Raw genomic sequence first — 17,302 nt, 5'->3', positions numbered from 1 at the left:
CTCTTCGAACTATGTGCCCCGCCCATTGCCACTTCAGCTTCGCAACTCGTTGAGCTATGTCGGTGACTTTGGTTCTTCTGCGGATCTCCTCATTTCTGATTCGATCACGCAGAGATACTCCTAACATAGCTCGTTCCATCGCCCGCTGTGTGACTCTGAGCCTTCTTATGAGGCCCATAGTTAACGACCAAGTCTCGGAACCATAGGTCATCACTGGCAACACGCACTGTTCGAAGACTTTTGTCTTTTTTGACGAAAAGATGTCGCGAAGCTTCCCGAATGCAGCCCAGCCGAGTTGGATTCGACGGTTCACCTCTTTCTCGAAATTGGACCTACCTAACTGGATCATATGTCCTAGATATATGTATTCGTCTATAATTTCGAGTGCAGCGTTCTCAACTATAACTGGGTGGAGCGATACATGAGCATTATACATTATTTTTGTTTTGCCCATGTTCATTTTTAGGCCCACCTGTTGAGAAACTCTGCTGAGGTCATTGAGCATGGTACTAAGGTCATCCAGAGTCTCTGCCATGATGACTACATCATCCGCGAACCGCAGTTGAGTGATGTACTCGCCATTGATGTTGATGCCAAGTCCGCCCCAGTCCAGAAGCTTAAAGACGTCTTCCAATGCGGCGGTAAATAGCTTCGGAGAGATCACATCTCCCTGACGCACTCCTCGCTGCAACTGGATTGGCCTCGTAGTCTGATCCTGAATACGGACTGACATAGTGGCGTTTTCGTACAAGCACTTCAACGCTTGGATATACCTGTAATCAATTCGGCATCTCTGCAATGACCTTAGCACAGCCCAGGTTTCCACCGAATCGAAGGCTTTCTCATAGTCCACAAACGCTAAGCAAAGTGGCTGGTTATACTCGTGAGTCTTCTGTATAACCTGCCGCAGCGTATGGATGTGGTCTATGGTACTAAAGCCTTTTCGGAAACCGGCTTGTTCGGGAGGCTGGAAGTCGTCAAACCTATTAGCGAGACGATTCGTAATGACTCTCGAGAACAATTTGTAAACATGGCTTAGCAGCGAGATGGGTCTGTAATTCTTCAGCAAGGTGTTGTCACCTTTTTTGAAGAACAGAACCACCACGCTCCTATGCCACGCCTCAGGCGTCGTGCCCTCGTGAATGACGGAATATGACGTCGGATAATGACGTGACGGATAATGACGATAATCTGGTTAAAGACAAAAAGGAAAAAGTAATAAAATGTTTGGACCTCGCTCACGAGATTACCGCCATGTGGAATGTTGAGTCACCGGAGATACCGGAAAGCTTCAACCAACGTCTTAAGAAGCTTTCACTTAATTGTTGGATCAAGGGGTCAGATACAGAAGGCAGTGATTCTAGAGACGGCATTTATTAGGAGGAGGTGCGTCACTCTGGAACCCTAACCACTGGTTTCTTCGGTCGATTTTTTTCTCAAATGTCGGGTTGATTTTTTTTATAATTTTTACTAGTGTTTTGTATTATATTTTTATAATTGAATTTTGTTAAAAATTAAAAAAGGACTAACAAATAAATAAGAAAAAAAAAAAAATAATATGCAATATCAGTCCACTTCTGTCGACTAATTGGAATGATGACATCCAGCGGCTCCCCGCCCCGTTATGCTGGCGGTTCAAGATCGTGGTGTTTGGAAGTTCTTATATGAAGCCTACGTCCAGGAGTGGAAGTTCATCGGTTGATCGGTTGGTTGGTCATGAGGTATGACGATGATGAAAATGAAAGTATCAATAGGAAAGTTGTTGTAAAGTGATAATTGCAATTGGGCAGGCAATATTAATATATTGCTAATCTTAATTATTTTATAATTATCTGTCTGCACTCACAACCATAGTGTACCTATTAATGTCAATTGTCAATGTCATCTTAGTTTATAATATATTGTCTGTGACAATCACTCTTTTCCGCCAGCTCTGCGATAGGGAACACGCAAAATGTAAATTAGCTTTGATTGTTTTAATAAAACTTAGCAATTCCACTGTGACTCTTATTTATACTACATGTATAACCTTAATAAACTCAAGAGGTTATAGGCCGATCACGCGATTTACAAGATTTGGTGAAAATTTTGAGAAAATACATCTACTGCGTGGACCGCGTGGTAACACGTTGTCACCCATTGTCACCAGAGCTCATCAAAAATGGCTTCTGCGAATCCTGTTGCGAGTGGATATCTGCATCATGAAAAGCTAGAAGGCGTGAGTAATTACGTAATCTGGAAATTTAACATGCGTCACTTACTCATCATAGAAGATTTGTGGTCTTGTGTTGAAGGAGCTGAGCCTGTCGATCCTGCAAAGGATTTACGCGCGCTCGCTCGTATAAGTTTATCTGTTAAACCTATATGTGTGCAATATATACGAAATGTTACTACAGCAAAGCAAGCGTGGAACAAATTAAGCTCAGTCTTTGAAGACAAAGGATTCGGGAGGCGTGTCGCATTGTTGAGACTATTACATCACGCTTCATATGCCGATTTTAATAGTATGGAGAAATACTTTGAACATATTACCACTCTTGTACAACAATTGGTAGATATTGGTCGTACCATAGAGGATGCTGAAGTGGCGGAGATAATTTTAAGCGGCCTTCCACAAGAATATGATATAATAGTTTCCAGTCTCGAAGCGGTTGCCTACACAGGTATAATATCCAGTGATTTAGTACGAACCAGGTTGTTGCAAGAAGAAGAACGTCGACGAAGGACTGAAAGCAGAGACGATATGGCCCTTTTGTCAAAGCAACAATACCGTAAGGCTAAAAAGGTACCTGTTTGTGATTTTTGCCAACGCAGTGGACACAAAAAATCAAAATGTTTTAAATACAAGAAAGAACAGCGAGGCAACACAACAACAGCATTGGTGGCCAACTGTTTTGGTGTCTTCGAGAACAAGGACTGGATTGTGGATTCAGGCGCGTCTATGCACATGTGTAAAGAAATAAAGTGGTTTAGTTATATTACAAATTGTGATAGAACTGTACAAGTTGCTGATGGTACAACCTTAAGATGTCTAGGTTACGGTAGTGTTAAGATTCCTATGAAAAATAACAAGACACAATTAGTTACAGACGTTTTATATGTACCTGACCTCTCAACAAATTTAATTAGTGTATATAAATTATGTGAGAAGGCTTTGTCTGTTAAATTTAATAATACTAAATGTTATGTTTTCAAAGGGGAAGTTCTTGTTGTATCTGCCACCAGACAGGGGGGTATTTATATTTTGGACAATGTTTTATATGATTCACAGGAGCAGTCTTTAGCTGTAACCAATGTGAATATTGTGTCCCAGCCACAAAGTTCGCTTGACACAACGGAAAATGCCAAAGTTACACCTGACTTGTGCTTATGGCATAAGCGGCTTGGACATTTGAGTCATCATGGGGTAAGTGTTCTCTGTAAACTCGCTTTTGGTGTTAATATTCACTCGACTCAGCATGGTGCAATCACTAACAAGTGTGTAACATGCGTTGAGGGGAAGCAAGCAGTGCAAAGTTTTCCTAGGGGTGAAGCAAAACGTTCCAAGCAGTTGTTGGAGCTTGTTCATTCTGATGTGTGTGGTCCGATGCCTGTATGTAGTCTGGGTGAGTCTAGATATCTGGTAACGTTTACCGATGATTTTTCTAGAAAAACATATGGCTATTTATTAAAATATAAATCCGAAGTTTTGTCCAAATTTAAATATTTTAAAGCAACTGTTGAAAAGCAAACTGGGTTTTCTATAAAATGTCTGCGAACTGATAGGGGTGGAGAGTATTGCAGTGCTTATTTCTCTAAATATTTACAGAGTGAGGGTATAGTTCATCAAACTACTGCTCCTTATAGTCCGTCTCAAAATGGTGTCTCTGAGAGACTTAACCGGACACTTTTTGAGAAAGTTCGCTGTATGCTTCGTGAAGCTAGTCTTCCTAAAGAGTATTGGGGAGAAGCTGTAATTACAGCTATATATCTTAAGAACAGAAGCCCTACAGCAGCAGTTCCCAATAAAACTCCAGAGGAGGCATGGACAGGTAACAAAGTCAACCTGAGCCATTTACGTGTTTTTGGTTGTCTAGCTATGACACTTATTCCACAGGTAAAAAGAGATAAGCTTGATTCTAAATCAAGATCTTGCATCTTTGTAGGATATTGTGAGAACACTAAGGGCTATAGATTGATTGACCCCACTAACCCTAAGCAGATAATTGTTTCCAGAAATGTAATATTTTTTGAAAACCATTTCTTAAACCACTGTGATAATACAATGATACACTGTGATAGTAGTAATAATAATAATTTTATTTATAATAATATAGGTATGCAAAGCAACCCTATAAATGAAAATTATTCAGGTTTGGATTTGCAAAGCATGGTTCCAACTGAAAATAGAAATATTAATAATAATGTGGATATGCAAAGCATAGGTCCAAATGAAAATAACATGGATTTGCAAAGCAATAGTCCATGCAATCATGAAAATGACATGGTCATTAATTCTAGTCAATCTGAGCGGAATAATGAATTTTTGTCTCCAGTTTCAGGGGAATCTTCCTTCCAAAGTGCTGAGGAGAGTGTGCTGAGTGAAAGAGACAGTAATCAGTCAGATGCAATGGTATGGAACGAGACTATCGTTCGAGGGGAAGATTTAGTGCTACAGGTTCCCAGTACCAGTTGCGAACGACTGGTTCGTTCCACTCGGAATAAAAAGCCAGATAGGTATAAAGATTATGACTTATCTGATTCATCAGATGTATCTTTTCTTTGTCAATGGTTTATCTATGATGAACCTCAATCTTATGATGAGGCAATGGCAAGTCCTAATAGAGATTGTTGGCTCACAGCAATGCGTGATGAATATAATTCTTTAATAAAACATAATGTTTGGCAATTAGTTGATAGACCAAAGGACTGCAATATAGTTAGTTCCAAATGGGTTTATAAATTAAAATCTGATGAGTCAGGTAACAGTACAAAATATAAAGCACGTCTTGTGGCAAGAGGTTTTAGTCAAAAACCGGGTGTTGACTACTCTGAAACTTTTTCACCGGTAGTACGTCATACTTCTCTTAGAATTTTGTTTTGTATTGCTAATGAATTAAATATGGACATAGAACATGTGGACGTAAACACAGCCTTCTTACATAGTAGTCTTGATGAAATTATTTATATGGAACAGCCTTTAGGGTTCTCATATGATAAGACTAAAGTTTGTTTGTTACAGAAATGTTTATATGGCCTTAAACAGGCAAGTAGGCTGTGGAATAATAGTGTAAACGTTTTGTTGACTAACAATGGTTATGTACAAAATAGATGTGAGCCATGTGTTTATATAAAAAGAAATAACAAGCAATTAACGATTCTGGCATTATATGTTGATGACTTTTATATCTTTAGTAATAGTTCTAAGGATAAGGAAAACTTGTATGACTTGCTAGAATCTGAATTTAGTGTTAAACGCCTAGGCATTTTAAAAAATTGTTTGGGTATGAAAATACATAGAGATAGAGCCAATGGGACTATAACATTTGACCAATCAGACTATATTAACAAGTTATTAAAGCGTTTTGGTATGACAAATTGTAAGAGTGCCTCTACACCTATGGTTGCTAATAAGTTGGAAAAAGGCTCATGTAACAATATTGTAGAGGATAGTATGTATCCATATCGAGAGTTGATTGGAAGCTTAATGTATTTGTCAGTATGTTCAAGGCCTGATATTACTTATGCTCTTAGTCATTTAAGCCAATTTAATACTGCATTTACACGAGATCATTGGCTGGCTGCAAAAAGAATATTAAGATATTTAAATGGCACTAAAGATAAGAAATTAGTTTTCGTTAAATCTGGTACTTTTGATTTAACAGTTTTTGCAGATGCCGACTGGGCCAATGATGTCGTAGACAGACGGTCTTATAGTGGATATATAGTTAAAATTGGCGGCTCTACTGTGCATTGGGAGTCGCGCAAACAGCGATGTATTGCGCTTTCAAGTACTGAAGCCGAGTACTTAGCCCTAAGTGATTCATGCAAAGAAGTGTGTTTTCTTAGAAATTTCTTGTATGAAATTTTTGTGAAACATTTTAATTGTCGAATCTTTAGTGATAATCAAAGTGCAATCAAATTGCTTGAAACCAATGAATATTGCCACAAGAAGACAAAGCACATTGACCTTCGTTACCATTTTGTTAAGGATTTTATTAGAAAAACGGATGTCACAGTCAGCTATTTACCCACTGAAAAAATGTTAGCTGACATGTTTACAAAACCTTTAACTAATCATAAATTTTTAGGTTTTGTTAATGACTTGGGTATGAAAGATGTAGAATCATAGGCATCTGTTCTTGTGAGTATTGGTATCCTTATAATTGTGAGTCTGTTGTACCACTTATACTATCATGCTAGATATGAGATGGGCAATGTAGAGATTATTTTTGTTATTAACCTGAGTTGTTAATTTTTATATTTTGTATAATCCTGCATTGTAGAGATTTGTTCTCATGTTACGCATGAGGGGAAGTGTTGTAAAGTGATAATTGCAATTGGGCAGGCAATATTAATATATTGCTAATCTTAATTATTTTATAATTATCTGTCTGCACTCACAACCATAGTGTACCTATTAATGTCAATTGTCAATGTCATCTTAGTTTATAATATATTGTCTGTGACAATCACTCTTTTCCGCCAGCTCTGCGATAGGGAACACGCAAAATGTAAATTAGCTTTGATTGTTTTAATAAAACTTAGCAATTCCACTGTGACTCTTATTTATACTACATGTATAACTTTAATAAACTCAAGAAAAGTAAACTATCGTTTATCTTATATAAAATAAAGACCTTAAAGTCCTCATTTCTGATTATTGACCTTTAAAAATATATACCGACAACGGCAATGGATTTAGTACTTTATCATATTCTACATAGGAAATATTACTTTAGTTAATCAACGACTTTTTGGTTTCTAAAGAAACTATTGCAAACGTATTTAATGCAAAATAATATTCATTGTTCCTCGTATTTATTTTCTCTTTTTCGATTGGTTGTCTGGAAGAGGTCGCTCATTACCGATAAGGCCGCCAATTTTACATTAGTTTTAAGCTAATTTCTTGCTTGTTATTATTCTTTTTGGTGTACAATACAGTATATTTCATTTCATTCATTTCCTTTCATATTCGCTCTCTATCATATCTAAAGTATAATATCAGGATTTCTGTAATGAACCATTTTGTGCTTATTCAACTATATTATAAAACCTTACTTTAATATATCCGTTGAATTCTATGATGTTAAAATAGTCGTCAGCGTGAAGGTCTGAGAGTATGGTGTCCATAGCTTTTTTTAGCTGATCTATCTTGGTTCCATACATGGATCCTGATATATCGAGCACGAACACCACATGCTTGCTCAGCGGCTGCAGGGAACTCGGAGCGAAGAAGTGTACGAAGTAACCATCATTCACCTGTATACCGATAATATATACTAAATTTGATATAATTTGAAGAGAATAAATAGCATTGATTTAATAGAAATGTATGAACTTTTTTCACCTACCAATATTTCTCCATTCTTTGGCTGTTCCACGTCATACTGAACTACGAACTGCCCTAACAGACCCTGCTTTTCATCTATTTCTGTGCTGTCGTAACCGATATTCCAAGAATCAGGGTCGCCTGATAATTTGGTTTTTTCCTGAAAATTACATTTTTAATTACGTTTTACATTAACACTAATTAAAAGTATTACATCAAAACAAACTAACACTACAAATTAATACTTATACACATTTGTTACCAGCTTCGTCCATTGTCTATATATACTCCTTAATTGTAACTATAAACTACCTTCCCACTAATTCTCATCATGGTACGTCAAGCGACTTTCTTTATTTCGTGACGAGACATTTCGTTTTTATATATTTTAATGAAGTTCTTGCTATCAGTATACATATTAAATAGAGTAAATTAATACGTACCGCATATATCTCGGCTAGTCTTTTCTGCTCTTTCAGATCAGGAGCAAATATGATTTTAGCCTGCCGTTCATTCTCTCCCCTTTGTATAACAGCCTTATTGTATTCTTTAAAAATAGATATGTATTAATCAAAATAAACTATTGCTATTTGAATGAACTTTATCTACAGTAATTGTATGCATAAACTTGTACCTATTGTACAAACATAAACATATTTATATAAACTAGGTTATAGAAGGTTACATTGTTTCTTTTATTTAAAGGAACCAATTTTAGAAGAACTAACTTGCATCTTTCTCCGAGGCATCAATTTCATTGCCAGTCCTCAATTCGGGCACCCTTAACATGGTGATTTTCTGCGATTCCTTGATATTTATAATGACGTCCATTTTAGGCACTAGAGCACCAGGGAGCAGATTAATAGCATAATTATACACGCCATGTCGACGCTCCAAATACTCTTCATATTTCATGTGATAGGTTGCATTACTCCAGCCTTCCACGTTGAATTTTATCTGGAAGTGATTTGAATCACGAGCCCTGAATAGTAAACATAAAACATTAAAAGCTACCATCATATATTCCGAATATTTTACATTCATGATTGTTGTTTTATTTCCTTACTTGGTAGCAACGTGGGCAGCTGCTACTCCTTGTGTGACTGCGTCGTTGTAGATTTGTTTAGCAACTTCTTTTTCTTTTACATATGCTTCGTAGGTTTCTTTACCCAGAGTCCTAAATTGGAAAAATTCAACAGCATTAATGTATATGTATTCAAATAACCTTCTTATGAGGCCCATAGTTAGCGACCAAGTCTCGGCCTCATAAGAAGGCTCAGAGTCACACAGCGGGCGATGGAACGAGCTATGTTAGGAGTATCTCTGCGTGATCGAATCAGAAATGAGGAGATCCGCAGAAGAACCAAAGTCACCGACATAGCTCAACGAGTTGCGAAGCTGAAGTGGCAATGGGCGGGGCACATAGTGCGAAGAGCCGATGGACGTTGGGGTCCCAAAGTGCTGGAATGGCGACCCCGCACTAGTAAGCGCAGTGTTGGCCGACCCCCCACCAGGTGGACTGACGACATCAAGCGAGTCGCAGGGATTCGCTGGATGCAGTTGGCTCAGTATCGTGATGTTTGGAAGTCCCTACAAAAGGCCTATGTCCTGCAGTGGACGTCCATCGGCTGATATGATGATGATGATGATGATTCAAATAACTAATAAAACTATAGATATATCAATATGTTTCTCTAATATACGATTAGATTCTCATTCATCAAGTATAAGATCACAGTTCGCTTAAGAATAAAAATGGATTCATTGTCATAAATGTTGGCTGTTGTCTAAATAAAAAGCCAGTGATTATGGTAATGGATTTACTCATATTATACCTGCTTACATGTACCTATACCATACGTACATAGTAAATCCACTGATGAAAGCGGTTTCAGGTAGCAATACATTAAAGCTGGCTTCCTGCGGTCGCTTGTTGGGGTTGTATACTTTGCATATGACGGCCGTGCGAGCGTAGCGCAGAGCGATCTCGGAGCGCACGCGCATGTGCGTCATCTTGATTGGTACCACGGGATCGTCGTCTGTGACGTCATCGTCGGTTTCATCTATCGTCTGTGGGATTATTGACTATTGGTAGTATACATATACTAGCGGACGCCTGCGACTTCGTCCGCGTGGAAATCAATGTAAGCTTTCAACCATATTTCACCACTTTAAAAGTTGAATTTTATAAATTCTTGAATCACATTATATTTTGCATTTATAATTTTAGTACTTAAGAGAGTGAGACGAATATCTTTGCATTTCATGGATTCACCGTGCAGTTGCCGGGTCCATCGCGTGGTAGAGAGAAAAACACCAAGCAAAGTCCAGGACTTGTGACTACTGGATGTAGGGTTAAGGAATTCCTTGACGATCGATCAACACTCCCCTTCTCTGCTCGTGTTGTTCTCCCTACCTATCCAAATTTGGTAAGATCCTATTACAGCAGCTTTGGATACTCGTTCTAATATAGAACCAGCTGCACTTCTAGAGTGGCCAAGGTCTTTAACAAGTTATAGAGAGATTTTGCTAGTAATCCTCTCGCACCTACTTCTACGGCGTACAGACTAACTACATAACCATTTTTAGTTAGTTCATTTGTTGTCATAATATTTGTTCACTTTTATACTGTGGTCCTTCGTAATGTCTTATACCGGAAAGCATCGTGGAATAGTCTCCCACGGCACAGTAAGCTCTACAAGTACTATTCGCTTTATTTGTTTGGACAAAAGGAAAATGTCTGGACTAGATCTCGAAATAGCGACATCCGCTGGGATTTTACAATGTTTCTCATACGTATCCATTCATAAAGTCCAATCAGGTGCAGAACCTAGGATTGAGTAAGGCTACCCGTAATATTTACGTAATATTACCATTATATTCTGGTCTGATTATTATATCCCTTGGTTTTAGGTTTCACTTCTCGAGAATACATGCGTGGCGAAGTATGATCCAACTATTAAAATAAATTATAAACTGAATTTAAAACTAATCTCACTTAGAATTCGTCAACTTAGTTGTTGGGAAATACCAAATAAGTTGGTATTTCCGAGCACCTAAGTTATCGACTACTAACAGAATAGGATTTGATAAATGAAATCACACATTTACTTTGAGACCTTTTCGTTTTCAAATATTCTAGAATCACAATGAAAAATCATAATGACAGTAATGGTACGAGATCCGTTATCAGAAATATATACCCTCATCTGTTTATTAATTGTGACTAGAAATAAGTGATAGATAATATTTACTTTGAACAAAAAAGTTTTGGAAGTCGGCCAAAAAATTTTCAGTTATAAATTTAATATTTTTTTATTGTTTGGTTTTTTTATTATCTATCATTTATTTCTAACCACAATTGATAAACAGATGAGGGTATATATTTCTAATAACAGATCTTAGACCATAAGTTCTAATACGAGATACGTCATCCTAGACAATCTATGTGCAATGAGTTAAGGTGAATATTATCAATCATTTATTTCTAATCACAATTAGTGATAAACAGACGAGGGTATATATTTCTAATAACAGATCTTAGACCATAAGTTCTAATACGAGATACGTCATCCTAGACAATCTATGTGCAATGAGTTAAGGTGAATATTATCAATCATTTATTTCTAATCACAATTAGTGATAAACAGACGAGGGTATATATTTCTAATAACAGATCTTAGACCATAAGTTCTAATACGAGATACGTCATCCTAGACAATCTATGTGCAATGAGTTAAGGTGAATATTATCAATCATTTATTTCTAATCACAATTAGTGATAAACAGACGAGGGTATATATTTCTAATAACAGATCTTAGACCATAAGTTCTAATACGAGATAGGTCATCCTATTTTCCTACTAATATTATAAAAGCGAAAGTTTGTATCTATACAAACTTTTTGTTTGGATGTTTGTTTACTCTCTAACGCCGCAACTACTGTACCGATTTGGCTGAAATTTGGAATGGAAATAGATTTTACTCTAGACAAACACATAGGCTACTTTTTATTCCGGAAAAATCCATGGTTCCCAAGGGATTTGTGAAAAAGTTAATTTCGCGCGGACTAAATCGCGGTCTTCCGCTAGTAAGAAATATATCTTCCTATATTTTATTCCTAATGCCGGAGCTTAGACCATGCCATAATGACCATAAGTAATTAACACAAAAATAATTGACTTACCTTAATATTACCGCCATAGACAACTCTGTGATCATCAACAGTAGGGAAGCTGGGGAACCCTGGAAAGGCTGCGGATGCTCTCTGTGCAGTGAGCGACAGGAGACTGATGCACAGCATCGACCCCAGCCACCAGCGCGGCATGGTGCGCTGTCACCGGCTCTGAAGGTAGATTGTATAGAACAAAAGAAACTCAGGAATATTTTCAAGATGTTACGATTGAAAGGAATTCTCAACTACGTCATTTCGTCATCAACTTTTACCGAATCTAAATAAATATGTTATTTTTCTCATCACAGAATAGATTAATTATTGATAAACCTGGGCTTCAGTTGAAAAGTAAACATCGTTTTCGAATAAAAACAAAGGTTTTTTCCAGCTTGTATACTTCAATTTTTTTTTTATTTTTCTCTTTTAATTTTATTTCAAGTGCTTATACTTATAACAGTCGCTTACACGATACTAAAACACAAACAAAACCTTTATGGATAATACTCCAAAATACTCATTAAGGATCGATTTTTCATATATAGCCTCTAGTATGAAAAATTATGGGTAGTAAAATTCGATGAACGAATTACAGCGTTATGTTTTTCTGCGCAACCTATTCTGCGCACCGTTCACTTTTCAGGCGTAACTATTTAGACATACATACTCGTAATGTATGCTGCGGGGCATTTATAGGGAGGGCTATTTAGAGTAAGTGTAAACTACTTTCGTGCGTCGGAGCTGACACACACTTATTTTTAATTTTAGTCTGTCTGTTTGGTTTATAATAATCTCTGGAACGAACCTATTTTAATGGGACTTTCACTTGAAAATATAGGAGGTTATTTAGCAACGAAATATACTAAATTTTATTCCGTCTAATCCATTCTCCTCGTGGGAATTGTGTATAATTGAATTTCACTTTATAGGTAAATATTATATAATGATGTATTTATTTTGCTATCCTCCGCGAAAAGGCGTAATTGCAGGCGCCTGACAGTCATGGGTAAATATTATATAATGATTTATTTATTTTGCTATCCTCCGCGAAAAGCCGACGAACCCATGCGACAACGTCACCCAGGTCCGACAAAATACTCTCAATGAGTAGAGAAATAGAGAGTAATTTGTAGGACCTAGGTGACGTGGTCGCATGGATTCGTCGGCTTTTCGCGGAGGATAGCAATATAAATAAATCATTATATAATCTTGATGAACTTCCGCAAAGTTACGCCTGCTTCTATCCAATAGGTAAATATTATAAAAACATATAACAGACTATAATATATATATAACTTATAGTTTCATTACCTGTTTTCGTTTTCCATAATCAATTAATCATCAAAAAATACAAAATACGACTACCTTGATCGACGTTCTAATTATACTTTATTCATCTGTTTAAGGAAAATCTTCGCGAGATCATTCATAATGGTGACAAGATAAGAAGGGTTAAAATATAAAGTTGTCGTTTTAAATAGAATAGTTATTTTAAATTCCCATAAAATACTATGGTATGAGATTTTAGAATTAAATCGTCGGTCTTATAACCCTTGAGAATATTTTTTTTTGCATACACATTGTCTGGTGAAGAATGCAGTAGGAAGTAGTAAGACGTGCAGTTTTGTGTTTGTCTGTGTGTTGACTTCGATCCTTTGTTGTTGTAGTGGTGAAAAAAACAACAACTAGCTATACGATTTATTTGTTTGTCAGTATTTGCAGACTTTACCGAATTTTTTTATTATATTTAATGGCGTACAGATTAATAATTGTATTATTATGAAACATTTATGAGTTAGTATATATTATATATATATATCTTTTTAAATTGTAATATATTATGTAATACATATGAAAAAACAATTTTAATATTATAATAATAATAATAATAATAATTTAATTTAATAAAGTTTTACAATAATATTAAAACTACGTACCTAAATATCTATAACTACATATTATAAAAATTAAAAAGAAAATATACTAAATTTAAACTATATCTAAAGGCTCAGGCGTCGTAGAATTCGTCCGAATCGACGATCATAGGTAAAGTGCCCAGAAGGCTGGCAGTATTGCCACGTTGTATGGCAATACTAATTCTTTGGCCTAAATATAGGCCAGCCTTCTGGTCACGGGAGGTGTCGATTAAACGCTTTGCAATTTAATTAATTTATGAGTTACATTTAATTCCAATGATACACTATAGAGTTAAAATAAAATAAAACAATAAACACTGAATTTATAAACTACTTTTGCGTAGGTAATGACTAAACTAAGAAAGAAAAAAAAATGTAACGTACCGGTACTTATAAAATGTCCGTAAAACTGTTACAAATAGCACTAAAACTCAACACACTCACACGGTCAGCACAACTAGTAGGTAAGAAGTAAAAGAAAACCTATTAAAAAGTTCCATTAAGAAAAACCCAAGTGGCCGACTCGAAGGCGATCCTCACACTAATATTTTCCTGTTACTCGGAACCGGTTGAATCGTGTTAACTACAAGTTAAATCGTCTTAACACGAAACACGCGTGTGATCATCATCATTAGCCAAACTTTAATGTTCCAATACAAGGCCACTTCAACTTCGCGACACGTTTAGCAATGGACGTTGGGGTCCCAAGGAGCTAGAATAGAGACCCTGCACCAGAAAGCGCAGTGTAGGTTCATTTTGACGGCCTCCGTGGCGCAACGGTATGCGCGGTGGATTTACAAAACGGAGGTCCGGGGTTCGATTCCCGGCTGGGCCGATTGCGATTTTCTTAATTGGTCCAGATCTGGCTAGTGGGAGGCCTCGGTCGTGGCTAGTTACCACCCTACCGACAAAGACCTACCGCCAAGCGATTTAGCGTTCCGGTACGATGTCGTGTAGAAACCGAAAAGGGGTTTGGATTTTCATCCTTCTCCTAACAAGTTAGCCCGCTTCCATCTAAGACTGCATCATCACTTACCATCAGGTGAGATTGTAGTCAAGGGCTAACTTGTAAAGAATAAAAAAAACCCCGACCAGGTGGACTGCCTACATCAAGCGAGTGGCAGGGATTCGCTGGATACAGGCGGCTCAGGATCGTGACGTTTGGAAGTCCCTTCAGAAGGCCTGTCTTGCCTCCTCCATGACAATATGACGTGTTGTGTAGCAGTTGATGGCGAGCAGTCGGACTTTTTTCATGTTACGTACGGGGTCAAGCAAGGGTGTGTTCTGGCACCCACCATGTTCGCTTTGTATTTCGCAGCCGTGGTACGCGAAGTTTTGCAAATTGTGAATGAAGATGTCAGAATTCGCTTTCCGACAGATAGTGCACTCTTAAATACAGCTAGGCTTAAACTACAACAACAACATTATCAACCCATATTCGGCTCACTGCTGAGCTCGAGTCTCCTCTCAGAATGAGAGGGGTTAGACCAATAGTCCACCACGCTGGCCCAATGCGGATTGGCAGACTTCACACACGCAGAGAATTAAGATAATTCTCTGGTATGCAGGTTTCCTCACGATGTATTTCTTCACCCATTGAGATACGTGATATTTAATTTCTTAAAATGCACACAACTGAAAAGTTGGAGGTGCATGCCCCGGACCGGATTCGAACCCACACCCTCCGGTATCGGAGGCAGAGGTCACATCCACTGGGCTATCACGGCTTATTAGGCTTAGGCCACATTAGGCTTAAAGCAAAAACTAAATTATCTTACGCTATGATTACTGACATTATGTATGCGGACGACCTCTGCTTTGTGGCAGAATCTTCAGATGGCCTACAACAGCTTGTTAGATACTTATTGCTGTAAGTATGGCCTTAAAGTTTTCACAGCAAAGACAGGTAATGTCCATACATTACCTCTGTATTTGCTGTGCCAACTTGCGTTCGAAAGTTGTATGTACAGGTCTTACTAAGACCCGTCCATACAACTTAACAACAAGATTCTCAATCAAGTTGATAAGTTTCGATACCTTGGGAGCACCGTAACAACAAAGTGTGATCTCGACACTGAAATCAATAGCATTCGGTAAGCAGCGTTCTCTGGGTTGCGGAAGATTAAATTTCTTGTCCCCGGAACTCAGGCATCAGGCGAGGCGATGGAACTTTGCTGGGTTTTAGTGGGTATTCTGACTGACTCGCAGCCGCATTCTCCCTCGGAATTAGTGCTAGCGTATGCCGCTCTATTTCCGAAGGAGATGTATAAAAGCATTTCCCAGCGTCAAAAAAAAAGGTTAGTCAGGTTTGGATTAGTATGGGTTTCAGGTTTCAGATTAAAAAGAAGGAATAAATGAAACGAAATACACACGATATAATTTTCTTCAATTTACTTAAATTATTTTACATTACTGATTATTCCATTGTATACTGACAACTTACAAAATTAACTTAATATTAACATTAGGTTATTTTGACAATATTTATGGTATTTTGTCGATCTCGTTGATTGGACAACAAGCGCCAGCATAATATAAATACCTGTGGAGATAACAAAAAAAAGGTTTTATTAATTTATTTATACAAGTCTTACGAGTTACAAGTTAATGAAGTAAGAAGTTTTGAGTTCCCACACCCATAAAATTATTTTTAAGCAAATACTCGTAAGAGTATCTTGTGTTGAAGTCCATTCATTCGTTTCGTTCTTCGTTTCTTTACGCAAATTGGTACAGATCGCGGCAAGTAAGTTGAATCAAAAGGTCAGTTTTCTGCGCGGATATATATATATATAACCAAATAGGAGAACCGGCAAAAATGTATAGAGCCTGCCTAAATACCAATAACAACATGCGATATATTATTGGATAGGGTTTTTATGTACTTTAACTTTTGTTATGGCAGTACCTGAGTGCTGTGTGGAAAAAGTTATGGCAAAAAAAGTCATACTTTATTTACATAAAAATATATGAGTGCCATATGAAATAAAGTCAGTGAACATGAACATTTAACATGCTAACGTAATTAGAAGCTTTTGGCCTTATTATTAATTAAAGTACATAAAAAATCCTATCCAATTGTATATCGCATGTTGTTATTGGTATTTAGGCAGGAATGCCGGTTTTCCTTTCTGCTTGTAAAATATATATCCTAATCTTATTTATTTTTTATTGATTTGGGATATAAGTGAATGATCAAAAAAATTATTCACATTGCAAATATGTTGTTTGGTGATTGATTAAATTTTTTATAAAAAATAATTTCTTGTACTTCCCTAGTTGAACACAGTCAAATTAAGCCTAAAATAAGCTTTCAGTTGACATATTAGACGACTAAATAAATAAATAATGAAGGTTTACATAAACTAACCATTCATCATTTGATTTCCCTTTTTGTCCATAAGATTGTATTCTTATTATTTGTCCGAATTAATGATCAAAATTTTAAAAAATTAAAATTTTATATTTTCATAGTTTATTTTGCATGTCTTGTTCAGAAAGTAAATAAATATTTGATGGGAAATATAAGTTATATTTTAATTTATTAGATACCTATAAATTTTTTAGATAAGTATAAAATCGTTTTTAGTTAAACAGTACTAAAAATAAAGGAAATTAAAAATACTTATTAAAAATTAATAATAGACACTGGGTCTTCATGACCCAGTGTCTATAGATAGATCAGAA

General features: G+C 36.6%; 2 protein-coding genes across 8 annotated transcripts in view; both read right to left on the bottom strand.

Moving 5' to 3' along the window:
* LOC112058416 (inter-alpha-trypsin inhibitor heavy chain H6) overlaps positions 1-14,185 on the bottom strand; it is a 34,561-nt gene extending 20,376 nt beyond the window's left edge. For 3 of the 4 annotated variants that reach the window (XM_024099226.2, XM_052891461.1, XM_052891462.1), the window contains exons 1-8: positions 14,003-14,185; positions 11,718-11,876; positions 9,396-9,601; positions 8,598-8,708; positions 8,260-8,513; positions 7,975-8,078; positions 7,554-7,691; positions 7,261-7,461 (exon numbers count right to left, since the gene is read on the bottom strand). In XM_024099226.2, the coding sequence (XP_023954994.2) occupies positions 7,261-7,461; positions 7,554-7,691; positions 7,975-8,078; positions 8,260-8,513; positions 8,598-8,708; positions 9,396-9,601; positions 11,718-11,858 (1,155 nt within the window). In that variant the 5' untranslated portion in view covers positions 11,859-11,876; positions 14,003-14,185. The remainder of the gene's footprint in view (positions 1-7,260; positions 7,462-7,553; positions 7,692-7,974; positions 8,079-8,259; positions 8,514-8,597; positions 8,709-9,395; positions 9,602-11,717; positions 11,877-14,002) is intronic. The other variant, XM_024099227.2, reaches the window with a different exon arrangement.
* A 1,802-nt stretch (positions 14,186-15,987) lies between these two features.
* The window catches only part of LOC112058417 (inter-alpha-trypsin inhibitor heavy chain H3), a 43,731-nt gene continuing 42,416 nt past the window's right edge, over positions 15,988-17,302 (bottom strand). For all 4 annotated transcript variants that reach the window (XM_052891456.1, XM_052891455.1, XM_052891458.1 and 1 more), the window contains one exon: positions 15,988-16,160. In XM_052891456.1, coding sequence (XP_052747416.1) covers positions 16,103-16,160 — 58 coding nt within the window. In that variant the 3' untranslated portion in view covers positions 15,988-16,102. The remainder of the gene's footprint in view (positions 16,161-17,302) is intronic.

The sequence above is a fragment of the Bicyclus anynana genome, chromosome 4, assembly GCF_947172395.1.
Source record: "Bicyclus anynana chromosome 4, ilBicAnyn1.1, whole genome shotgun sequence".
NCBI lineage: Eukaryota > Metazoa > Arthropoda > Insecta > Lepidoptera > Nymphalidae > Bicyclus > Bicyclus anynana.
The sequence above is the reverse complement of the archived record's forward strand: the minus strand, read 5'-3'. Positions and strand labels throughout refer to the sequence as shown.